Raw genomic sequence first — 27,272 nt, forward strand, 5'->3', positions numbered from 1 at the left:
CTGAGTGGCTGGGAGTGCTGGGGAACAGGGCTGTTGACCTGGAAAACAAGCCAAGATTAAGAAATGTCAAATTTCTGAGGAGAAGAGGGTTTCCCAGAGGGCTGAGAGGTGGAGAAAGTAGACTTTGGAGGTTACTTTGGGCTGGCTCATTTCAAATGGACCATGAACCCTGACATAGCACTGGTGCCTCTGGAAAGTTCCACCCTGACACCCAGAGCTGAGACTCACCTCCCAGAATGGGGCGCTGGGGCACGGGCAACTGTTGACATCTGACAGAAATGCGGAGGTGGCTCTCCTCCTGGGGGCAGAGATGAAGGATGTTGTCTTCTAATCACAGCCTTTAGAGAGCTCCTGGCAGGGTTGATGTAGCAGTGGGCAGGGTGAGGCAGGCACAGGAGCCACAGTGTCCCTCTGACTTGCTCCCATCGGTGCTGCAGTTGTCTGTGCCCCAGCAAAGCCACTGTGTGAACAGCTTCTCCTATGGTTAAAGATTCTGGTAATCCCATACATGTTTTGTTTGTTGTAGATGTAAAAGTGAACCCAGCAGCTATCCTGTTATTTGTTTCCTTACTAAATTATGTTTGCTTCATGTTGCTCACAAATATGAATTTTCAAAGCGCTGCAAAACTCACTCAAGAAAGAATCGGCATTGCCTGAGCCTGTGCGACCACGGGCAACTGCAGCAGCTTTGACAGACCTGAGTGAAATGCTTCTGGCAGGACGAATCACTGAAATGCAGTGGGTAGCAAAGTTGTCATTTATCACTGTTCCTGCAGATTTGGGGCTGGTGGCAGCCCCTGCTCACGTCTGTGCAGACAGGGCAGTTTTTCTGCTGTGGCAGCTCTTCCAGCTGCGAGGCAGAGCTGATGTGGCAGAGCCTGCAGCTCGGGGTGACCCTCAGCTCTCCCCAGCAGGATGCAGCACCCCAGATGCACTGTGCTGGCTGTCAGCAAGCCAGCAGACAGACACTGTTTCTGTCCTCAGGGCTGTCACTGTCCCCCTGCTAGCAGCAGTGTATGGTGTGTGGGGTGTGGGGACAAGGCTGTAGTGAACTTGGAGTCTCTGTAACTCAGGTGTCTCTTTGCCTACTCCAGCAGTCCTGATGAGCCCCATGATTTCTCCATGCCAGTTTAGGGACTAGATGCTGTCCCCATTTTCCCCTAGATGCCAGGCCCCGTTGGAAATGGTTGGACTGCCAAAAGCAGCCCATTTTCCTTGTTGACAGCATGGAGCAGGACCTACACGTTCAGCACTGTAGCCTAGTGGAGGGAAGGATACTCAGCCAGGGGGGACTCCACAGCTCGTCAGAAGGGCTGCTAGCTCCAGGGTGAAGGGCTCAGCTTGGCCTGGAGAAGCTGTGGAACCCATCCTAGCCAGGGCTGAGCAGCTGCAATATAACAGACCAGCAGGATGTTTGCAGAAATGAGCAGGGATGCAGAGCCCTCTCAGTGTTTAATAGGAAGAATAAAGAGCTGGCAGGGCACATCTCAGCACCTCACCCTGACCCTCTTCCCTGTGTTTATTGTACCCTCTCACTGTGTTATGTCTAATAAGGGCCATAAACTCCCCTGGGATGGGACTTCCCATTTTTAACTGTCAGGCACAAGGCACACCTAAGCCACCTTATAAATAATCTTTTTGTGCAGAGGGAAACTTGACTCTGGAACAGAAGGGGGTGGCTATGGCAACCACTGTCTGGGTGCTCTGTGTCTTCTGTGGGCACAGGGCAAAGGGGCCTTGGCTTCTCCTGGGCTGGAGCAGAGTGTGCACAGCTTCCTGAGGCTCTTTCTGCACGTGGCTTCTTCCTGAGCATAAATCATCTCCGTGCCTTGTTGGGATTCCTTCTTTTTTTTTTCACCTTTTTTTTTTTTCCTTTTGCATACTTTGATATAAAAAAAGTTACAGGACAGAAATACAGCAAGTAGTAACCCTTTCTTCTCTGTTTTAGATAGCAGGAGAATTTGATCACTTCCTCTGCTTTTTTTTGCCTTTAGAAATGCTTTTACAGGTTTAGCCTTCCCAGGACCACACTATGGTGGGTAAGAATGGGCTTTGATGTGAATTATCCAGGCTCTTGCTCTGATCACTGGACGAAATCTGTGCTTGGAAACAAAGACATGTTCTGTGGAAGGTAGTTTTTAAACCTTACCCTGCACTCCTGGTTTGGGACTGCTGATATGCCTATGTGCACATCCTGTTGCCTTCAGTGGGATATAAATACTTGTTTGGAGGAAGTGTATGTTGCAGTGCTGTTGTGACCTGGAACATGCCTAAACACAAACAGAACTTTTCTGAATTGGTGCAGACAGCAGCAATTGTTCTATTTTAAAACAAGCTCATCAAACAGGGCCTTGATTTACTGTTTCCATGCACAGATGTGAGAGGGCATCCTGCAGACTCCACCAGTTCTGGAGCAGGAGTGAGGTGCATGGTGTGCAATGGCTGTACTGCCATTTTGTAAATCTGGAAAATGAGGCAGAAATTTTTTGAGAGCTCCTTCATGTTGATTTATGGGTGGAAGTTCTCCAAGAAAGAGATATTAAAATGAATTTAAACAAATAAAATATTCTGGACAAATAGCACTATGTGCATTCTTTCAGATATATATTTGTTGGATCTTTAGATGAGGAACCAGCTTGGAGGAGGAGAGATATCTATAAACTTAGTTAGTCATGGCTGAAAAATTGAAATACTTTTGGCAAACTCTAGCTATTTTCTTTCACTATTTTCAAAATTCTATATTTCAATGTTGAGTCTTGAAATAACATTTTAATCTTGAAAAAATCACTGGCAACCGTGATTTCTAAACAAGCCTCAGAAACCAACTGGAGAAGCTCTTGATCCAATATTCATTTGCTTTTATAAAAGGAAGCAAGATAAACTGAACACTGCTTCAGGTTAGCCTGAAATACTGTATCTTCACAATTTATTTAGTTTTTCTTCAGACAGACTATGGAATTTTATGTATTATTACTGCATTTCACAGGCTGCATCTTTAGTAGAAAATGTGCTTTTAGCCCTAAAAGGTAGGTGAGTTAGCAGCAAAATCCTTGTGATGTCCAGGCAGTTCAGACTGCAGCAAGCCTGGGCTCCTGGGATTCCTAAGGAATTGAGTTTTCCCCCAGTGGCATGAAATCAGTTCAATAAGCAATGGTGCTGGGTAAAATGCTGGCCCTGGGGACACCCTGCCAGGTAGGAGGTGGTTGCTGCTGGGCTGAGCTCTCCTCCAGCACTGTTTGCAAAGCCATCAGTGGTGGCAGGAGCCTGGCACTGGGAGATGTGGGGAGAAGCTGCAGAAGGAGCCAGCATCTCCATGGCTGCCCCAGGGCACAGGGGTGAGTGGAAGTGAGTGAAAAAGGAGAGATGCAGGAAGGGAGGATGATAAATGGGAAGGAGGCAGAAAGTGCTTGTTTTGAGAAAATTGCTGTCAGGTGATTCAGGGGGTGAGGGAATGTGTCTGATGCAGCTTGGAAATGGGCTGTGAGCACGGAGATGCTATGGAAACGTTTGCACAGGAACATAAGGTTTCAAATAGGCTTGTGGGAGGGCTCATAGCAATCTGTGGCAGAGCACATTGAGGTAAAGGTGTGGGGTTAACACTGCCTGCACTTGTGTTCTTACCTGAATAGGTGAAATAAGAGGGTCAAAATTCCTAGGAGGACAGGAGGATAAAAGGGATGATAGTGCCAGGAGTAAGCAACAGAGTCAGAGCTATGAAAAGAGAGCTCTAGAAAGTTATTAGACAATAAGAGCTTGCAATTATTGCCCTAATTTCCCATAAAGAAGGTTAAAAAAAACAAACTCATGGCTTTTCTACAGAGAAATTTACATTTTAAAGATCAGGAAACATAAGATAAAGTGGCAATTTACAGTCTCCTGGGAGAATTAAGTCTATTACAGGTAATTAAAACAAGTGAAAAAGGCTTTCCACCTATAGAAGTAGTCAAAGGAAATGGATGAGAAATGTGGGTCACCCTACAGATTAAAATAATATTGGGATGGTCCTAAAAGTGATGATTGTTTTGCTGTGGTTTCCAAGAGGGATAATAATAATTGATCATGGAGTCTAGAAGGCCTGGGGCATGGGGGTGAAAATCATTGATTGGGGTGGGAGTGAAGTTCAGAGAGTTCATGTGTGAGTCAGGGATGGATTTAGGGGTGAATAACAGGATCTAGGTTGTCTCCACAAAACCCAGGGCATGTGGTTTCTGTTCAAACCATATTTCTCTGACTTTAGGGGAGTTAGAAAACCCATGAACACAATAAAGGGAATCAGACTAGGAAGAGCCAATATCCAGAGGTGGCTGTGGCAGTGGATAGGCACATCTTCAACCTGAAGGATGTTTGTCAGTCTTCAAAACTGCTGGCTGGGGAGGATGAATTTACCCCAAATGAAAAGCCTAAATGAAACTCGAATGTGTTGTTTGTAACACAGATGTTGCTAATACCCTGCAGACTCTCTCTGAGCATCAGCTTTTGTGGAAAAGAAAACAAATGCAGAACTGTTACACACATATGGAAGTTTGTTCTCCATAACCTACTGTCAGACTCTTTCAGAACATTCATATTTTCTAAGGAGAACAGTAATTTATTTCAGTTTTATGAGGTGAGCTATGCTCTTTGTGCTGTTTCACATGTGCAAATCAATTTGACATGGTTACAGATGTTAGGCAGAATTGTATGAATATTTGTTATAAAGCAGACTGGTTCAGAGCACTTTGTTAGATAATAAACGCCCAAAACTACAATTTATTGATCCATGTATAAGACTGTATGCTTTCATTCCTTGGATATTATTGAAGAATATGAGGATGATCAGTTCAATTACTAAGCTGGCTGGGAACTGCAGTTGCTCACTTTGGCTTAAAAACAGCCACAATTCTCTAAAGCTCAGGGATTTTTATTTTCCCTTTCTGAATATTTCAGCTTGGAAACTGGCAGCACATGAGCTCACATCCTTTTAGAATCTGAATGATTTGTTTGTTTTTTCTGTTTTGTTTTGCTATGATATTTTGGTAAAACATTGACAACCCATGGCAAGAATTCTGTGATAGTCACAGCAAACAAAGGTCATATTTGTGTTCTTGGAAACCCAAGGGTTTTCCTGAGATTCATTTGGGAGGACACCCCCTGCCTGATGGTGTAAAAGCACCATTACCTCAAAGCAGGATTTGGTGCTAGATGGCCACAGGAAGCCACCAGATCTGCATAATGAATTTATCAAAGACCTAGCTGTTGGTAACAACTAAAGACTAGGTTTATTCTCTTCCATCCCATTTTTTATCACTTCTCCAAAACTGAGTCTTGTAAACCAAATAGTTTTAGTGCTCAATATCTCCCCAAATGCCTGTAAAGAAGTGCTGTTTTTTATCCAAGTAAATGCAAGCACAAAGCAAAGATGAGTCCAGGGAGATGAACGTAAGCACTGTTGATTTCCAGTCATTTCTGTTAAAGTGGAAGATGTTTGTAGCCTTGCAGTTGGTTCCACAGGATGAATGATCTGCTTTTCTTTTGTAAACCAGCTTTAAAATGTGGTGATAATTTTTAGTGTAAATAGGAATTATTTCTCCCACAGAAGAACTTTGGACTCTTTGTGACCCTTGGCTTGAGCTTTGACTTCTGCCCCTTGGTAATTGTAGAAATTCTCACCAATGCTTCCATCAATATTGGAAAAACCATCTGAGTATCTTGTTGGAAAGTTGATTAGGACTGTGTTGGTCACAGGCATGTGTTGGTCAGGTGATTTAAATTCCTGCCACTCCTGTAGTGAAAATGGCTGATATGAAATACCAGGTAATTCCCCTCCCAGGCTGCAGTGGGCAGGAAGCCAATATTTGCTTGTAGCAATTAACTCCTGCTTTTACCACCTTGATGCACATGAAAAGTGTGTTTGCTCTCCACTGACTGTGCAGTGATCCCAAATTGGTGTGTTGGGGAAGGAGAAATTCTGGAATACTGGTTTCCATCCACTACAGATCCCAGTATGGATGAGGTTTCCATCCTCATCCACTACTGGGATCTGTAGTGGATGAGGAATCCCAAGTAGGTTGACTTTTGAGGTGAGAAGAGCAACCTGCACACAGAAGCAGAGGAGCAGCAGATAGAGAATAATGCAAGAATAATGCATTGATGAAGAATTAGGAAATGAGAGGGTGTACCATGGAAAATGGAGTGGTTTTGTTGCGCACTGAGCTAAACCCTAAGGGGCTTCACTTACGAGTTCTGCCAGAGGAGCCATCTATCCCTCTGGACTGCTCAATCCATCCCACAGTTTCCAGTCTATAAAATAAGAACATTAATTCTTCCTGCCTGCCACTCACCTCTTATATGTCCTTTCTGTTTACGTGGTGAGGAGTGTCTTCAGCTGCAGAGCCTGGTAGCTGGGTTGTGATCTCAGATGCAGTTTGCCCCAGAGCAGATTTTACTGTCTCTTAAAGAGCAGCCTGGCATCTTCCATTAATAGCTGGTACAAGTGGTATTGTCTCTTGGCTGGAGTTTTGCAAAGAGAGGAGCCAGAGCAGTGAGAGCAAATGGGAGCACCTCCATTTGAAATGGGATATTTGTACTGTCAATGAAGTAGTGAAATGCACATAGCAAGATATTGTGTAAGTAGATTTTGACTGATGCCCTTGATTTGATGTGGGTGTTTTCAATAAGGAATGGTTGATCAGAGGCAATAACTCAGGCAGTTTGATTTCTCAGTTGTTCATAAAGAGAAATGTACTTTGTAAAAGTGAATTCCTAAGTATATGGCAAAAGAGGTTTTTAGTCTGAATCATTCCTTTGAGGGATTTTAAACATTTGCCTCCCACATGCTACAATAATGCTCTGAAAGTGGTTTCATTGTATGGTCCGAGAAGCTGCATTCTGGCGCCTGATGGTTTATGAGAAATAAACACAATGGAGTGGTCTGGGGTTATATAAATTCACCATTTAACAGCACAGGGAGTGAGGGGAGAACCTGTGTGCAGCATCAGAGCAGGAGGACCCGTCCAAGAGCGTGGGTCTCTGCAGCATTATGCTGAGTGTGGCAGATCCCAGTCTCCTCTCCAGACCTCACATGGAGAGTAAGAGTTTGCAGAAAAACAAATAGTTTTATAAGTATCTCCTCTCACATGGCCAGCAGGGAAAAGCACTTTAGACATGCTCTGTGAGTGGAGCTTTGCCTCTTAATGACTGTGAGCAGGGCCTCAGCATTCTTCACTTCTCAGTTTTTCTCCTGTGCTTATTTTAAGTAAGGATGATTTTTACTCTCCTGCTTGCATAGCTCCTCCTGCTACAACAAAGCAGTTAGGATGCACTTGGCAGAAACTGAGGGAGCCTAGAGCAAAGAATCCTGTGGTGATGAGGATGTCTTTATACCGTGAGTACAGCAGGCACCATGAAAATCTTCTTCCAGTTACCCATTAATTTGGCTGGATTTTGAACCCAGAATGGCCAGAATGGTCCTTCTCTTCCCAGACTCAGTCACAAATGCTTTTCTACTTCACACTAGAGGTGATGCTGTGGGCTGGATGCCATACACACATCAGGCAAGCTGGCAACCAAAGGAGTTTGAGAACAGGTATTACTCCCTGCCACCAGTTGCACTGATCTCCATCCTTACTTTAGGAGGGATAAACGAGAATATAAGTTGCTTCCATTTTACCATATTTTCAACCCTCAGTCACTTTAAAGTACATAATAAGTTGAGCTATAAACAACATACAGAAATTGTTTCTGGCCACTCTGCACTGTGGCATGGCAGCCCCTCAGCAGTGCACATCAGCTTGCCAGGACTGAGCCAGCAAGGGAGCAGTGAGTGCCACAGCACAACACAGGGCTGAGCTGAGATTGATAATGCACTGCCATGGTGGACAGTTTGGGCCTGGGAGCGACAGAAGGTTCCCAGAAACACAGGTTTATTTCTTGTCTTACAACTGGTTGCTTTCCTCAAGCAACTTGCCCTTGAGTGTGATGCTGTTTACAGCGTGGTACCTCTGCCTCATATTTCAAACACCTCTCTCTGCAACGTCAGAATCCTGCCAAATGGACTGTTTGGTGCATAATTCTGCTGCAGACCACAGAGGAGGTACTGCAAGGTTACAGGTGTTGGAAGGGCAGCTGTCCTCCCTGGGTAGCTCCTTGTGACAGGTAGAGCTGATGGTGGGAAGAAGGGCCTTCATCTGCACTCCTGAGTGGGAATGCAGCCACTCCAGGGTGGTGGGAATAATAGAGTATACATCCTTTTGCAGGTTTACTCAGAATATTCTTGCAGGGGCCTCCGACTTCAATGTGTCTTTTGGTGGCTTAGTACCCCCGAAGTTCCTTGGTCATGGAAATTATACCATGAGTACCAGTACTCACTGAAAATACCATTACCCAGTGAAGTGAAAGGATTAAGAGAAGAAAATTGCACTTGTGAAAAGTAAAGCAAAGAACGGAAGGAAGAAAACCCATGAGTTTTCACATGGAAAGGGAGGCATCATACCAATGAAATTCTGGCCTTGCCAATTTTTTACTCTTGGCTTAGTAGCTGGGGACAGAAATTTTCTCCAGATGCTAGGAATCCCTAGGCACTTCCTTGACTTCTCAGCATTTCTCTCTCCTGGGAGGGAGGGAGGATCATTAGAAACGGGCTATGTTCTTCAGGTTCTCACAGAATGGTCTGATTCCCCAAATTATAAGTTATTTTTTTGTAGTAGTAAGAGTCAAAGTTGGTTTATTTACACTAGGTGTTCCATAGCTCATTCTGGAGACCATTGCAAACCTCATACTCTGAAGAATTACAATTCATGGAGGTCACAGGATTGCACCAGTCTCAGGAAACTGATCAAGAGGAGGTCTGTGTCCCTTGAGCTGCAGTTAGACACAGACTGACTTTCCAGCCTGTGTGTGCATCCAGCTGAGTTTGCTCTGCTGTCTTAGATCCTTTACAGGTGTAGGAATACTGGCTGCTCATGACCTTGGAAAGTCAAGCCTTCAGGCAGTAATAGACAGTACTGAAAAAGAAAAAGAGGAGGGAAGTGATGATTTGACAGTCTGGCAGCAACACATTCCCTTTGGGCATGTGTGGGGCTGAGATGATCTGTACATGCTGGTGTATTCAATTTGCATGTATGTGATCTCTATATATTATAGAGATAATGTATGTACTCTACATATTAACATAACACATGTTTAAGGAAATAAATTATTTTGAGACGACATCATTTGGCACTAGCTCAAAAGAAAGGTGGTAGTGAAATACTTTTGATCTGAGCACAGTGGTTTCAGCTGCATTTATTTGCTCACCATCTCCTTGTAGAAGCTGTTTTAGAGTGTTACTGCAGTTGCATTGAGCCTGCACAAAGTGGGAAACTCTTCCATGCCCTCTGAGTGGGAGAATGGAAAGCTTTGAAACCTCTCGTATGAGGAAGATACTTGAAATTATTTTTCTGTGTAAGGAATCACCTGCTGAGAATCTAAATTTTGCAGATGAACCCCACTGAAGAGGAGAAGAAAACAGAAGGCAGCTGAACTGCTCAAGTGCCCTTCATTTCTACTTAGATAAATTAATTACTCCTCCTTACCTTTTTCTTAAACAAAGCTAGAAAAAAATACAAAGGCATTTGTAAAAATAGACATCCTTTAAATTCAGCATCTCAGATTCTCTAACTGAGGAGCAGAAAAATCTGTATTTAGTAGAAATCCTTTCCACTTTGGCTTTGTCTGTACTGCTACCAGAAACTGTAAGTCTCAAAATCCAGAAATAACATCGTAACTGCTCTGATGCAGAGCTCAGCAAAACCTCTCTGGAAAGCTACCTGGGCAGCCAGCTCCACTGAGCTGCCATGGTCAAGGCCAGCTTGCTGCTGGTGTTAATGCTTGCTCTGGTGGCTTGGGGACAGCTGTGGTCTTCACAAGTCCATCTATTCTCACCCAAGGAGATCTCTCATCAATTGTCTTTTCCCAAAGTAACACTGCCAGCTGTCTTATACAAGAAATTTTATGGCCTTGGATGTTTAATGAAGAGATGAATGATTTCTAAATTCTTCAGGCTGAAGCTGGGTGGTCCTTGGTAATGGGCTGTTGGAGCCATTTTGTATCTTGCAGTCTCGTCACATGAAGTCTTTCAGTCTTTTTGATGTGTCCCCCAGATTTGCCTCTGTAAACGTAAATGCTCCTGAACAAAGGAGTCTCTCTTTTGTAGGCATTAAAAATCACTTGTAAATGTTCTGCAGGGCTCAGGCTGTGTTATGGGGCCACTCCAGCGTGAAGAGCTTAAATCTGTATTAGGCATGACTAGTTTGGTCTGTGTTTAAAAAGTGAGAACTGAAGCTTTAAAGGAAGAAAACAACTAATTCCTGGGCATCTTCTTCTGAAAGAAAGTGGTCAAAGTCACTTCATTTGTTCCACATTTCACCAGATTTGTTCTTCCACAGCCCTTGGCCATCATCAGTTATTGTGGGTAAATGGCATTCCACATTTCTTCCAACCAACCTACTACCCCAAAAGATGAATCCCACTTTTGTTTTGATTTATATTCCATGGGATTTTTTTTTTCCTTTGGCTGAATATTTTGCAATGCAGGCCAGCATCTCTTAGAGACTCATCTCTAAATGTTCACAAACATACTTCAGAAGCCAGTGCTCTGCAATCCTTTCTTCCATGGTTATTTGCAAACATTAATGAACTAAGTGTCACAGTTGCTTCTATATGCTAGAGATGTCTTATTCCTTTGGTGGTCATGCATCTGAGGGATCTGAGCTACTGAGGGATTTAAATAAAACAGTTGGATATGTAGCCCTGGTTTTCTATCACTGCCATGTGTCTTGTCCGCAGAACTCCATCTCTCTTAACCTCTTTTCAGATGGAAAAAGATATTCTGTCCAGCAGCCAAAGGGAAATGCAAGCATCCTGGTGGAAAACAAGCTGTTTCAAAACCCTGGCTGCAAGCTACCCACACATCACAGTTGTCAGCCAGGCTGCACATGCATAGTTACAGGGAATAAAATAGAGAGGACCTTCTGTTCCTATTCAGAAAGGTCTCTATCCATTCACCTACACAAAAGAATTGTCATCAGCTGCCAGTATTAATTTGTTCTCCTATGTAGGTTTCCAGCTAAAGGAGGATAAAATAAGTCCAGTGATATCCAGCAGAAGCACTTGGAATGCAAATGCTAGCCCATTAATGTGACCCACTTCTAGATTACTTGGGGTAATTTCTGATCTTATTTATTCCTCCTTTTCTTCAATTAACTTCTGAGAGGCTGAAATATCAGCATGCAGAAAATCAAATACGAGAAACAAAGCCCATTTTTATTTTAGGACTCTGCTTCTCTTGTAATAGCAGTTTATTTAAAGAGGAGCCTGGAATAATCCAGTTTAAGCAAAGCAAAGAGCTCTACTGAAGCCAAACCTTGTGTGGGTGTGCTCTTGTCAGGACTCCCAGAAGTGGAGGACAGGAAAGGCTGTTAGTCAGACCACAGATATTGCAGGAGATGTTGGTTACTCAGTAGCTGGCATTATTCCTTGGCATACCAGTACAGAGCTACTACTCTGGTGTACTGGGAGAGAGTACATCCCACTGGGAAAATCCTCAGATAACCTGATGTCCTGCTCTCTGTTATCATAAAGAAAACCCCAAGGATATGTGGGTGGAAGAGGCGTCCACTGCAAGGTCCTAGCATGTGCTTTAGGGGCAACTTTGCCTCTTCCCCTTGCTCCACCTTGTGCTGTGTCTGCAGCACATCCCACGCTGGGGTCTGGTGTGTTGCTTTGTGTTGTGTGGGTTGGTGTCACCTCCTACTATTTGGACCTGGGCTCAAAGCCACAACAGACTTCAGTCCAGTTGGGTCCCAGCTTCTTACACCATTCCAGGAGTTTCCCACATACTCAATTTTCACACAAGTGAATGGTCTCCTCATGCTTCACAGAGGTCAGAAAGTTGGACATAAGAATCAATTTTTGCATTATCTCTGCTTTCTTTATAAATTTTTAATGAAGGTTTTTTTCTCACCATATTGTTCTTTAAAATTTCTAAGACAACAGCATAGCTAAGGATCTGTTAAATATAAGTAATTTTCAGCATTAAAGACAGGGGAGTATGTTCCTCAGAAAAATAATCAAATAAATTGATTAGTTCTTGAAGCAGCAGGTAATACTAACAAAGAAGATAAAATTCAATTTTGTTTTCACTGGTGGATTTGAATGTCTGAGCATCATCTTTCTTAGTGATATGTCTGTGGATTTGAATTTTAATTATTTGGGATGGAAATAATAAGTGATTGTATTGTATTTCTAAAACCCAGCATATTCTCAAATTCTGCGCTGTAAAATTCATGTCTATACTGCTCTGCAGTGAGAACCAGGACACTAATGATTAGTTATAGACAGAAATATTAATTAAATTTCATATGGTGATAAGTAATATAGACCTGAACGTAGCAGTTTCTTTAAAATAAAAAAATTGTAGCTAGATATTTATTTCATAAGTCTGTGAGAATTACTGTAGACAATAAAGAGGGCATGAAAACTTAGAGCCTGCATAGATATCGATTGGTGTGTTGAGGGTGTATTTCAGATATTTATCCTCTGCTTTCCGTCTCTGAGGAGAGCCTCCCTTGGGCAATTCTTGCCATTGATTTTGAGTCTGCCTGCTCAGAAGCTGGAAATGTTGTTGCTGGTGGGGAAAGTACAAGAACAGCAATTGATTGCAAATACATTTTATGATACTCTGCTCCCATATTTCAAAGGGGAAAATTTATTAATGGCGGCAGGTCTCGGAGTCTCCCTTTTAAACATATCGAGCAAACCCATATTTTTTCAAGCTCCCGGACATTTTTATTTTCTCTGAAAGTGACCCCTTTTTTGTTTTCTTTCTCCCACAGACAGTGAAATCATCCCTCCCGACTGCCTGCGGCCCCGCTCCTTCACAGCCATCCGCCGGCCCTCGCTGCGGCGGGACACGGAGGACACGCGCCTCTCGGTCAGCCTGTGCGACCTCAACCTGCAGGAGGACGCCTTCCACGTGACGGCCACCACCTGCCCCATCCCGCAGAACTCCCTCAACTCCCAGCACTCCCACCTCCTCCCGTCCCAGCTGGAGAGCGACCTCCGCTTCCACCTCCTCCGGGGACCCCACGTCAAAATCCTGGATGACCAGACCGTGGCCCGCCTGGAGCACGCCCGGGAGGAGAGGACTTTGGTGTTCACCAGCAGACCCCTTCGGATCAACGAAACCATTTTCGTCAAAATCAACAAGTCCAACGCCGTGCGCACAGGGACGCTCTCCTACGGGGTGACGTCCTGCGACCCCGGCACCCTGCGCCCCAGCGACCTCCCCTATAACCCCGAATCCCTGGTCGACCGAAAGGAGTTCTGGGCCATCTGCCGAGTGCTGGTGCCCCTCCAGAGCGGAGACATCCTGGGATTTATGGTGAATTCTGATGGTGAGCTGCACTTGAGCCACAACGGCTCCGGCGTTGGCATGCAGGTGTGCACGGACTGTTCCCAGCCCCTCTGGATGTTCTTCGTTTTACACGGCGCCATCATGCAAATTCGATTGCTGGGTATGTTGGACCCCTTTTTTCCAAGCCTTGTGCACAAGAAAGCAAAGTTACATCATGGGAGAGGGAGTGAATGGCTCCCTGCCTGCTCTAGGATGAGATACAAATTTTGGTTTTATAAAAAGAAAACAAAAATGCAAAGGCACAAATATAGCATATGGGTGTGAGTTACAAGACTTAACCTCCTTGCACTTCTGTAGCACCCTTCACGTGATGGTCTCAAAGATCTTTTCAGATAATGAATTAAGCCTCAGGGACCCCCATTAAAGTACAGATGAGTCATCACTGACCTAGAAGAAGCAAGGAGGGCAGAGGAGAGGTGGTATGGGCTGAGCTAATGTAAGGCATAGCCAGCAGGAGAAAAGAGATCTGATGCCCTTTTCTGTGTGTTAGATATCTGGGATGATGGACTCCCAAAAGAGGGGTGCCCTTGCTTTCCCCAGGCTTGTATGTGAGAGGCAAGCCAGCAAGCAGAGACGAAACACAGTGGTTCTCAGAGCATGGCATTGACCATCTCAACTGGAGAAAGGTTTCCTTGTCCTCCAGCCCTTTTTAAGGCAGTGTAGCTCACACAGGCTGATAGACCTCTGAAGAGCTGGCCTCTTGGTATTTTGCTGTTTTTTCAGCTCTTTTAGCTGACATACTTCATTGGAATGCTGCAAGTCACAGTTGGAAGGTGTGGAGGGAAAAGCTTTGAAATAACATTTCTCAGGATCAAATTTACTTTCTCGTGTGTGTGTATTAGACCAAGTATAGGATGTGTTCAATCATTAATTTGTACCATATTATGGTTCTGGTGGTATCAATGTCAGTAAAAGATGGATTCTGAGAACATGATGTAATTCCCAGTACCCCTCTAAATGAAGATTAAAAAATGCTCCTTTCTGTTTATACTGTTATATAACTTTAAATATACTTATATTCCATTTCAAATCCTCCTCATACCTAACAGCAAAAACAAACAAAAAAAGTGCAACAACCTGCCTCTCCCTCAAACTCAAGAGCCAACAAACTCCTCTTTTTTTAGGATTTATAGACTGTATTTGAAGATAAATTGTAAACACACACACATCTGTCTGCAGGGTCCAGTTCACCTTAATCACAGTATGAAATGCCTTGTATAATTTGTTTGAAATTGACCACAGGCCTCTGCCGTGAGTGTTTTGTGGCTGTTAAAGGCTCACAGAAGACAAATGTAATACTGCAATTTATTTCCAGGAGCCCAAGACTCAATCCTTGCTAATTCAGCCTGATTACATTTGATGTGGGTACTGTACATAATCCATGGTTTGCTCTGCTCTCCACTAGCATGTCATTGTGATAATGGTAGGTGAAGTCAAACAGAGCCCAGTAAAGCAGGAGATTAAATGCTCCTGTGGACGTTAGAAGGAAAACATACTTAGGTCATTGAGCTGCTGGTAAAACTAAATCATCAACCAGTGCTTCCTTTCATATGAGATCACTAATTCTGGCAGTTTGGCACAGAGCAAGGAGCCTGTTTGCAATGAGCTCTGAAACAGGGCAGCAAAGATGTTCTCCCCAGAGGGACAAAATCACATCCTCATACTGAATTTGACAGAGCATGGACATGAGCACAGACCTCCTGTGTAAACCTCCTGCTGTGCGTGCCCTGCAAATGTCCTCCCTGCTTGATCACAAGTTCAGCCCAGTTTTAGATAAATCTAGACTTGTATGCATGAAATGAAATGTGCAGAGTTGGAAAACCCCTCACTTCTTGTGTTGTGACCATGACAGGCTTTTCTAGCCTTGGTTGCTGGGAAAGAACCTGAAAATGGGCTCTTGTTCCTCAGTGAGATGTAAGAGAAAAAAGCTGGACTTGCTGACCTTGCCTCTCTCAAGGAGAGGGTAGGACCCTGCTGAGTGTACAACTTTATCCACATCAGCTTGGGCAGCAAGCTGTTATCTCCAAGTGAAACACTTTGGAATTAGAGTTTGCTTGTAATTTTTAACAGGTATTGAAATACAAATAGAGCTTTTCATACCCTTATTTCCAGTATAACAATGCTGGGAGCAGTGCAGTCCTAGTATCAGTACAACATGAATGTAGTGCAACTGCCCAGAGAAAAGCACTGATGCTGTCCCAACTGCATCTCTGCAACTGCAGTAATTACATGGATCAGCAATATCCTGACAGAAGGGAAAAAAACCATAATGAACTCCCAACTCTAACTATTGCAGTTTTATTAAGGAGGTGATGTGCACTGTTTGCACTGCAGTGGAACAGATTATGGTGCTTGCCATAATATGTGTCATTATCATATTAGAAAATGGAAGAAGAATGTAAAGTGTTCATCTTTCTAATGACATGCTCCATCTTCAGAATGCAAACAAGAGTAATTTTGTGAGATCTGTCTTTTGTATTTTGAGCTTTATATCACAGCAGAAGACATTTATAGTCATCTTTTTCTAGTTTAAATAGAAAAAGTGAAGTTACGGATCCTTGATAAAAATGAGACACAAATATTGCAAAAGGCATAATTGTACCAGACCTATCCTAAATAGCAGATGTCATTCTGTTTCTGGGGCACACCATTATGAGATTGACCAAAGTGACATTATACTGTGTTAAAGGAACATCAGCACTACAGCTGACTATAAAATGAAATTAAAGTTGCTGGGCTTGCTTCTTCTCCAGCTTATCAGTTTTGTTTGGAGAATGGACAGCCACTCTTGCACCTAGAAAAGGTTTGTTTTTGACTTGGAGAGCAAGATGACTCTGGGTATTGATCACTGGATACTGTACTTCATGACTGGACATTATTTATTTGGTCCTGATGCAGAGCAGGAGCAAGCTCAGGTCTCTGCTGGCTTGTGACTTTGCCATGGAAGCTGACATTTGCTGACTGCAGTTATTCCACAGTGCTGGAGATAACGTTTATTTCCTAATATCAGGGGAGACCATCTCTACCCAGGCTGGTGATCTTACAGGACTCAGAAGGAGAGGAGGGCAGTGAGGGGTTAGCTGAATAGTAAAGAATTCTGACTTCTGTTTTCCTCTTATCAATCTGGCATTGTATACTGGCAATATATTTGCTGTAAGAGAAATAAAACAGCTGAAAATAACGATGAGGTTGGAAACACTATTATTCTTCATGCCATCCCAGCAAAAGTAAAATAAATTAAACCCAAGCCCCACTGTAATGCAGTGAGAGGCCACAGCCATTTGTAGGGAAGGCAGAAGAAAGTCAATTTGTTTCAAAGAAAAGTTTAAAAGCCAACTTGACCACATGGAGGAGAGATAAATGAAAGAGAAGAGCAGTTAAATGGAGCAGATAATAGCATAAAAAATATCAAGCTGCTGGGAAATGGACACAAATTTAAATTAAACATAAATGAGGGTAATTAACTATGGGAACCAGCTATTGAGGAGGCAATAGATCTTTTTTGTCAGGGAAGCCCTTCTAAATATTTTATATGTTAAGTGCTGGTCTTAATTTAGTAATTCTGGGGATTATGCACATAAAAACAATCAAACAGAAACCCAGATCATGAGGCATATAGAAATGAAACAGTCTTTGTGTTTCCTTAAGGAATTTCATTAGTTGGGGTTGGGTTGATTTTTTCAGATATAATTCCTATATAGTCAACAAAACCAGCCTATTAAATTTGATTTACTGCTCTCAGCTTTTGCTGGTAAGCATTTCAGCTCACACACAGTTTTATTGACAGCTCTGAAAGGTTGAAATGAGCCAGTCTGTATACAATGGTCTGGTTTTGGTCAGGTTTTGGTGGTGTAATTCATTTATGAAGTTAAATTGATTGACCCCATAAGGTTTCAAAATGTATGACTCATGTCTGGAGAAGCTATCACAGCAATAAGTTTATATATTTATTGTTTGAGGATCCAAATGGTTGGGGATATTCTTTCATTTTCTTTTGTCTCAGAGTTGAATTGCTATCAAGTAAAACAACCTCCTAAATCTCCTTTTTTTTCTTTTTTTTTCTTTTTTTGGTGGTTTTGGTTTCCCTTGTGAATTTCATCCTTTCCAATAATATTGAAGTTTTCTTTTGAGCAATGAAATAACATGTTCCATCAACAGTCACACTAATGAAGCCAGGTTGCCAACTTATCTGTGTCCTTTCTTTCCATGCATTTCAATAACTCCAGCCCCACCAGAACAGCTGCACAATATAGCAGCTTTCTGGATGTCTCCTAATGCTGGCCAAGAGCCAGTCCTAGGCATGAAAAAAAACAACCCAAGAGGCAGCATTTGGTGTGGGTAAGTCTGAATTCACATCCATGCTGGATAAATGCAGTACCTGGGACACCTTCCCACCTCCTTTACCACAGACATGAGCTGGGGCTCCTGCTTAGCTGCCCATTGAAAAATATTTACACATCAGTTGTTGCTGAGGTTTGCATCCTTCTTGCAGACTTTCTTGAAATTGGACAATGTGCTCAAAACTGAGGGAGTGAAAGATCTGACATGGGACTTGCAGAAAAACCAGCTCTGTGTCCTGAGTTCCTTGGGATTTCTGACAACACCAGTGGGCAACCAACCAAATTGGAAATTAGTTCAGCAGAGTACCGTGGGACACAATTTGCTGGCAAAGGGCTCTTTAAATCAACAGTGAAATTTGATCTGAAGTGGCCTTGGTGCCAGTCTGAAGGACTGCCAGCTGCAGCCAGTCCCAGTTACAGGCAGGCTTATTCAGAGCCCATTATGACTCTTACTGGTGGTCAAACTTAGCAGTCCTGGTAGAGCTGCCCTTGTTGAAACAGCCTTTTTCCTGGAGCTGACTGAAAAGACCTGAAACTTCATGGATGAACAGAGTAGTGTCTTGCTTAGGTGTCAGAGAGCAATGGCTTACCAGAAGGAATTACTTTGTGTCCTTCTGTGATGTTCATCACACTGCCCTGTCTGGTTTTCCTTGACTTTTGCCCTATCCCAGGTGAGTGACCAGCTCACCACAGACCACTAATGATTCACAGGCCAGTGGAGACTGCCCTCTCCCTTCTAAACTGTATTTTTTCTCCATGTCCCAGAATCCTTTACTTAGTCTTGCTGATACTGTTCCTGCAACTACTGTCTCCAGTGTATCCCCATGGGAGACTTTCTCCTCTTTTCTCTTGTCTCTGCTGTGGCACTTGTCTGGCCTGATCCTCCTAAAAATCTGTAGGACTTCTTGGGAGATGATCCCATCTTACCTCATCTTTCCAGGCTTTTGTCCATTCCTGTGTAAATAAGATTTTTATCCTGTGGTTGATCCTTGACTGTCACAGGACTCCAGCATCCAATGGCAGAGATTCTGTCCTTTCTAAAAGGCTTCTCCTCTCTGGGTGCACTTAGATACTTAGTTTGCATGTGCAATTACTGCAGTGAGCACACAAAATATTTAAATTTGGTATTTGGCATGTGCAGTTGTTATACACACTGCCCATAGCACAGACTTTAGGTGAGTTTGTAGAAAAGTATCTCACACAGGTGAGAAGCATCCAGGATCTTGGTTCTCCAGCTCTGAGTTTAGAAATCTCTCCTGCTTGAGGGAAGATAGTTCTTGGCAGTAGCAAATCACACCCCCTCATCTCTGACCTCTGAGGGGGTCAGTACATTATCCATTTGGAATTTTGATCCTTCTCCACCTTGGTTCATTGCAGTGACATGGAAATTGTTGAGTTAAACACAGCATAGGAGAAGCGTGATAACTGCTTAGATATTGCTGCACAGAAATGCACATAATGAATCTCTTCCTTTAACAGACTTTCAATTAGATATGCCCCAGAGTTCCATCTCCCATGTTTTGATTTGAATGGAAAATGGCCTAATTTAAGCTGATTGGGATCTAACAGGCCCACATGTGTGTCATTTAACAGCCTGGAATTCCTGTGCACTGCAGGGTACAGGGTATTTTATGGTGTTAGAGACTGGGGGAAGGAGGAGAGTTAATATTCTCTGCCTCCTGGAAGGCAATGCACTTGTATTAATTGATGCCTCGTCATAAATACTCCTATCATGTATGGTTTGCTTTCATTCTAAGTACACATTACTGATGGTAAGTTGAAACAGCTGCAAAGAGAATACAACATCCTTAACTGCTTGATTCTAGCATGGCACAGAGCTCTCCATTCCCCTCTTGTTTTATATTCATTGTTCAGAGGAGAGTTAGCACAAAGGGAAGTTGCTGTGTGAGAGAGGACGAGTTATAACTTGGGCCTTGGAAAACTGGAGGAGTGGATGCCGTCAAATGCTTGACTTCCCTATGGTCAGTGCCACCAAAGTCAGTGTTAATACCTGCTCATGGCACCTCTGTACCACACACTGGAGATCACATCACACATGACACATAATTAGCCTGCACTTGCCACAGGTGGTCAGTGACATCAGCCTGTGCTCTGAGGTCTGAGCTGTATCCAGGTAAAGGCTGGGGAAAGCACATACACCTCCTCCAGCAACAGCCACAGGGCTCCCAAATGTCTTGTCCTCTGCTCATTGTCCTTGACAAGAGCAGGAACTATTATCATCATTAGTATAAGAAACAATTACTGGCTGCAGTGAGTAAGTGAGGTATAGATTTCCTTTATCTTATAACACCTTTGCCTTCTTACAGTAAATATACAGGATATGGGATTCCATACCAGCCTCTTTGCCTTGCAACTTGTCTGTGAGGACAGATAAAATCTGCCTATTCTTTGATCTAACTTGGTGTGAGTTATTCTGGCTACTGTGAGAATCACATAACAGATTAAACTCTTTCTTTTGATTCTTTGTCAGATCCCTTTGCATCCAGCAGTGCCCATGGAAATCCAGAGAGTGCTGGCCAAGAAAAGTTAAAGTATTTGTTTCCTGTATGCATCTACCACCCTATTTATACCCATCCCTCCTGGATAAGCACAGAGCTGGGAGATGCTGGGTTAGGCAGCAATTTTCCTTTTGCTCACAGAACTATCTTTGCTGTGGTCTCCTAAAAACCTTTGATTTGTTTTTCTTAAACAAGATGAAAGCACCAACTCTCATTTTTTTGTGGTTTCAGTTATTTAATCCAGGCTTCTTTTTTCACCTCTTCTTGATGTAATCATGTGCCTGGGTGCTTTGTTGCTCTAGAATTTCTCAGGTTGGGAGGTGGAGCTCCAACTCTATCACTCTTTCACTTCAGTTCAGCCATTCATTGCATGGTTTCCATGCCCTCAGGATTTTTCAGGATGTAAGTGCTGAGTGACCACTCAACTTCACCAGTCAGGATGAGACAGATACCCTGTAAGTTTGCTGTGTGCTCTTTGCTTCCAGGGAGCACACGGGGTTTGGGCTGTGAGAGCTGCTGAATCAAAAATGTCTGTGGCATTTGGAGCTCTCCAGTTTCCCCTGCTTAGCTGGAGTGTGCCTGTGACTGCAGGAGGGTAATGGATGTGCTGGTGCCCTGCTGCCCTTCTGGACACAGCAGACAGCAAGGCTCCAGTAAAGCCATAAAGTACACTCCTTTTCTGTTCCTCATGAAAGTCTGAACTGTTGTTCTCCATGTGGTTTGGATCTAACTTTTACTTCCTTAAACAGTGGTTGTCTGACGCCCATCTGCAAACACAGACCTTATGGTTTTGCATGCAAAATCTGCCAGGCTGCTTTTTGACCTATTTCCGGACATTTCTTTAGCATAATGCAAAATCCCTTATGTTTTCATGGGCCTGTGAAGGACAAAATGTGTTATTGTTCTATTCAGAACGGTTTTGAAGTCCTTCAGGAAATGCTTGAATGCAAAAAAGCCCATGGATCAGCAGCTGACGTGGGTCACCAGGTACTGATATACCTGAGAGGCAGAGATGAGCTGCAGCATAGAGGCTGGGCTCTGAGAGCATGGTTGACCAAAAACCATTGAGCCCAAGGGGAAGGAAGCTCTGGTTTCTGGCCAGGGCAGTATTGTTCCCATCACCGTGGGAACACAACAACTGGATGTGTAAATACATGTATTTTACAGCATTCAGAAATGATGGATGTGCTCACATCCTTCCCCAACATTATCGTTGATCTTTAACTACCACGTAACCAGGCAGCAACAGGTGCTTTGTTCTTTTGTTTTAGCACAATGGATTCAGGTGGCCCTGTTGGGCAAGACCTGAGTGGGGCTGGGGGACAGAGTAGTTCTCCTGCAGCCGTGATCACTAGACTGAAATGAGATGAGATGGCTTGAACTCCCTTAAACATATTGCAGCTAGACCTGAACAGCTGTACTAACCCTTTCCATTGTGTGCTGGAACCTCTGGGGCCTGTGGATGGATGGAACAACATTGAAAATCTGTGATTGCTATTGAAAATTACCTGATCTTTATTATCTGTCCTATTCATGCAGCAAATGTGTTACAAAAGAGAAGAGGCTGTCAATATGCTCAACATGAAACTCAGCATATGCGCAAGTTCCTATGTTGCAGAAGACTTTATTCTTCCCTAGAAACTATGGAAGGAGGCTCCTGTACTTCATCTTTTCGGAAAAATGTTTAGTTAAGCTTCTGGAATAGTTGTCAAGATGATTAGGGGTAAAGAAAGCCCATACAAATTTTGAAGATCATCAAACTATGTGAACTCTGACTTGTAGAGTAGTGGACATTCACTGACTGCATCCTGTACGCCAGGAAAAACACAGTTTAAGTGGGGTGGGTTCAAAGGGGGGAAAAAGGATGATTCTGGAGTGCAGACAACTGGTTCTGCATTATTGTTATAGAAATGTATGTTGAAATAATATTTTTATAAAATAACTGAGGGGGAGAGTTAATTGAAATCTGTAGTTTTAGGGAGCATTAACTGTATCTGGTCTTCTTACCATTGTAAGTCCTCCAGCAGTACAGCTCTCCCCAGAGAGCTGCCATTAGGAGAGATGCTTGGAAGCTGGGACAGCCTCAGGAGATACCCTGGAGAGTGGATTGCAGTGTTCTGGGAAATCACCCTGTTCACCACAATAGATACAGAGAATCAGAAGCATCTCTGACAGCTACAACTACTGTATTTTGGTCACAGGACATTTTATAAAAGGGTAATTATGGATTCAGATAGCTACTCTCATAAAAATTGTAAATGCTGTATGGGATCCCAAGAGACTACTTACTTCACCTTCCTGTCCTGAAAGAGCTCTAGTGATGGAGATGCCATGGCTCTCTGGGAAGTCTGATTGCTTTACAGCACTTCACTATCTACATAATGTCTAACCTTAGCACCTTAGGAGTCTGAACCCATGATTTCTTGTCTTACCCAGAACATTCAGAAGGAACAGATTGTTTCTTTACTTCATTCATCAGGCTGTGAAAAAATTTGCCATATAAAAATCATAAAATCATACAATATTTTAAGTCAGAAGGGACCCCATGGAATTGCCTAATCCAACCTCCTGCTCAAAGCAGGGCTAACTTCCAAGGTAGCACAGGACTTTGTCCAGTTGAGTTTTGAGTATTTCCAGGGACAAAGATACCACAGTGTCTCTCTCCAGCCTCCTTAATCAGCCTTACATGACCCTGAATTGGCTCAGTCTTTTTGTAACAGGATGGTATTCTTGGTTTATGATCATCTTGGTGACCTCCAGCAATTTCCAGCCTTTTTTCTGTAGTATGTCTGTATTTCAAATTGAATGGACTAATTCCCTGTCCTGTGTTTAGGTAGCTGATTATCTCTGTTTAAGTGCTGCATTTTGCATTTGATCACATTGAACACCACACCATTTATTTCTGATCCTATTTCCAGACTATTGAATTACAAACCTTATTGACTTTTGAATTACAAACCTTTAGCATACTAGCAGCCTTTCCTGGCATGATGTTGTATGTACATACCATGGTAAAGCTTTCTTCTGAAAACACGACATTCTCCTTTGGTGGTGGACAGAGAGATTCATTTACTTGCATCTCTCCCACAGCAGTGACAGAATTGTAGACAAAGCATCAATCTGCATTGGTCTTTGCTAATAATTGGACTTTGTAAAGATAAAACAGCAAATGGAAGTGATTCAAAATCTATTTAAGGGTGATTCCAGTGTGTTTAAGATCAAACATGAGACAAGTTAGCAGCAGAGACAATTGATCTGGGGGCTTTAGAGAGAGAAAGAATGTTTAAGTTGATTTACTTGGAATTATTTAGTTTTTTAAGTCATGGTTTGAAAGCTGGCTCTTGGTGGGAACTCTGTGCACACAATGAGCATGTTTGGCCTTGAGCTCATGTATCTGGTTTTAGTTAAGCCAGGCTGGCCACACTCATTCCACTCTGCTCATGATCTCATTCCATGCTCCTTGTCATGATATCTGCACACCATCCAGCAATATATTAAAGCATGAGTAACATGTCTTATGTTGATTATTCTGTCACCAAGGGAGAAATGTGTCTTGTCTGGTAGGGAACTCAGATTGTTTTAAACAAAGCTCCATACTGACGCTGGAGAAAAGTCAAGAGCTGCGCCTTGTATTAGGAGGAAGAATTGGCAAGGTGTCTGCTGGCCCTTGGGTAAGGCCATTGTGGGACTCAGACCAGCTACAACCAGAGAAAACCATGGCTCCTGCACTGCTGAGCTCTCCCTGCACTGTGGAAAGGCCATTTGCCTTGCTGCCAGCATGCTTCATCAGCTCATATGCTATGACACTTGGGGCACCTCCAAATTCTCCCATTAGCCCAGGAAGAGAAACACTCTTATTTTATTTTGCCATTAATGAAATGACCAGGTTGGTGTAAGAAATGCAATGTGCTGTGTGTCAGCTGAGTGGAAGAAATGCCTCCGGGCTGTAGGGAGGAGAGGGAAGGCTTGAAAAACTTGTTCAGCTGCTCAGTGTTCATATTTGTGTGTGCAGTGAACGAGCTGAACCCTGTGCCCTGCTGGGCCTGTGTTCAGTGTGTGTTACCACAGGGCAAGTTTTCTGCTTTGGTCATCTGTCAGACTGGAGGGGAAGGGCTCTTGCTAGTAGCTGTCATTAGAGGCAGCATCATTCTCTTTGCGTATTTACTGAGCTGAACTCCAGCCTCAGCTCCCATCTGTGTGATGAAGGAGGTACCTCTTTACAGTATCTCAAGTGTGAGAGCTCCAAAGCCCTTTATAGACTCTAATTTAACTTCAGCTTGTGCCTGGAAGCAAAGTGCTCCTTTATTTGGAGAGGGGTGAAACTGAGGGACTGATAGCTTAGGCTAATTGCTTCTTCTCTCATACACAGTCCTCAAAACAGATTTTGACTCAAACATGACCCCTTCCCAGTTCCTGTGTTCTGCTTTCACTCAGTCTTGTTCTGCTCAAAAGAGCAGGAGAATCTGTGTTTTTGCTGTTTTTCACAATCCACAGCTGGCATTTGCAGTCCCTGTCTCCCAGGTTTGGTCCCTGCAAATAGCAACTGAAGGACCTTTCTGGCACATGGGGTTTTCCTGACCTCCCACTGCTGCTTTTTCTCTGGAGAATAGCCTCCAACTCATTGAGGATTCTGTGGATCCAAACTCTCTGTGCCTCTGGCTCCTTATATGGTAACATGAAGAAGTCTGAGCATTTAGTTCTGATTTCGAGTTACCCTGGTTGTCTTCTCAGCTGGGGAACTAGAAACTTTAAAACCTTAGGTAAGCTGGTTCTTACCACCAGGAAACCATCCCCTTAGTTCAAGCATGTGTGTGCTGCTGTCTCACCACTGGCTTAGCAAAGACCAGGCTGCATTGGCAGCAATGAAAGTCCCCTACAAAACCTTTGCAGAATGGAGAGTTTTAAGCATTCCAGTTTTTTTTCCCTTCTGGAAGGGGCTTTAAGATCTGTGTTGATACAACAGCAGAAGAGACTGAGATGGAAGGAGGGTGCCAGACAGGCTGTGGGACAGAGGTGGCTTCTCTGGCAGTGAGCACATTAATACTGATGGTGGGCAGTGGGAGCAGGAGATAAAAATGGAGCTGGGGATTTCTAGAAGAGATTTGAAGAAGTTTTGCACTCTTGAGCCATCACATCTAGATATGCAAGTGGAGAAAACATTCCTGAATGAGCAAGAGGTGTCCTCGTTCATCCTAGATCCAAATGCATTTTGGTGACTTACCCCTTCCTCTGACAGAAGCCACCCAAGAAAGAGGCAGAGCAGTGAGCATAGCTAAGGTGTCCTGATTGCCAGATCCTCCTGTTTGTTTCTGAAAAGCCCTTGAGTGACTTTGCATGAATTTATTGGAGCCTGCAGTTGCGCAGTTTTGCACTTTTGACAAAGGGATGTGTTGTACGGGGGTCCAGCCCACCCTTCCGCAGGCTGTGTCCTCTACTGCTACAAGCCTGTGGCTGGCTCTAGTACTGGGGGCACATATGAGCATGAAACCACATGGGAAGGAACTGCACTAAATGATTTGAGACACATTTAAGGGCAGAAACAAAGGGTTATGGTAGCTGCGGGAGCTCCAGGCAATTTCAGGGGTTGTGGGAGTTTGATGTTTCTTCAGGATCAGCTGCTCACATTAAAACAAAGGCACTTGAGGATTCTTTTATCTCCTCCCTAGATTTCATGCTGATGAGACAAATCCTGACAAGCACTGAGAGCTGACACCCCTGCCACATACCCCCTGTGCCCTGTCAGCCTCAGGATTTAGAAGTAACCATGGGTCTGTTCTCTCACGGTGCAGGTTCCACCACCTTAGCGGAGCGGCTGGGACTGTCGGCACCGAGCTCGCCCTCCTCAACACCCAACTCCCCCACCGTCCTCTGCAGTGGTGTCTCTGGCCCCTTACTGTCTACGTGTGGCTCTGGCCCCCTCTGCAGCTCTATCAGTGGTAAGAATGGTGGGATCCCCTGCTGCCTTTCCTTTGCCTCCCTTCACAGTCACACACTTGTCTCCCACAATAAAACCACAATAATCAACAGATTATTATTATTATCCCGTCAGCTCCCCTGGGGAGGAAGGGAGAGCCTCTGCAAGGGCTATTTTCAGTCTGTTTTATGTGGAAGCCGCTTGGATGCCTAGACAGCAATATTTCTCTCACCCTTTTCATCGTGAAAGGTCCCAAGGGAAGCAGAGGATTTTCTGCTGCACGCATGGCCCTGTGACGCAGAGCTCCTTCTGGAGAGCTGTGTGGCACTGACACGTCTCACACTAGCCTGGACTGGAGCTAAAGGTCTGCCTACACCTCCCCTTTCTCCCTCCACACACCTTCAGTAAAACACAGTATTGCTATTTCTAAAGTGCCAATAAAGTACAGATATTTAGATAAATGCACATGCAGTAAAAAAGTGTAGGCTGCTCTGCAGCACTTTTAAAACTCCAGACACCTGCACAATCCCAAGGCATTGCTGGTGGGATATGTAACTTACCAAATCCTTGTTGCAAGGGAGCAGCTACCTCTTGGCTTGCTCCTTGTGGGCAGCAGACCCCAGTAGATGTTGCCTTCCTGCTGCCCTGAGCCTTGGCATGTGAACCAGGACTCGGTGAGTCGGACAGCAGGTCACAGGAAGGAACCCTGGTCCTGAAGCATGCATTTCTGCTGGGGCATGGTTCCTCCCCCTGTGGCTGCAGGTCAGAAATTACCTTGGGATGTCAGCAAGAGGAGTGACCGCGTTTGTTTTTTTTGTGTTGCAGGCACAGGTCCCAACTCTCCAAGCAGCTTGCCTGAGTCACCCATCTCCCCGTCCGTCTCAGGGCCCTGGGTAGATGAATGCACCATCTGCTATGAGAATGTGGTAGACACAGTCATTTACTCCTGTGGACACATGTGTCTCTGCTATTCATGTGGGCTGAAGCTCAAGAAGATGGCCAATGCCTGCTGCCCCATTTGCAGACGGGCCATCAAAGATATCATCAAAACATACCGCAGCACTTAG

The 27,272-nt window shown here is 43.9% G+C and overlaps 1 protein-coding gene across 2 annotated transcripts in view; it reads left to right on the top strand.

Moving 5' to 3' along the window:
• The window catches only part of NEURL1 (neuralized E3 ubiquitin protein ligase 1), a gene marked incomplete at both ends in the record, with an annotated part of 136,848 nt that extends 109,576 nt beyond the window's left edge, over positions 1-27,272 (top strand). For both annotated transcript variants that reach the window (XM_084209935.1, XM_084209936.1), the window contains 3 exons: positions 12,852-13,532; positions 26,081-26,227; positions 27,031-27,272. In XM_084209935.1, the coding sequence (XP_084066061.1) occupies positions 12,852-13,532; positions 26,081-26,227; positions 27,031-27,272 (1,070 nt within the window). The remainder of the gene's footprint in view (positions 1-12,851; positions 13,533-26,080; positions 26,228-27,030) is intronic.

Source organism: Fringilla coelebs (genome assembly GCF_963513975.1).
Source record: "Fringilla coelebs genome assembly, chromosome: 8".
Classification (NCBI taxonomy): domain Eukaryota; kingdom Metazoa; phylum Chordata; class Aves; order Passeriformes; family Fringillidae; genus Fringilla; species Fringilla coelebs.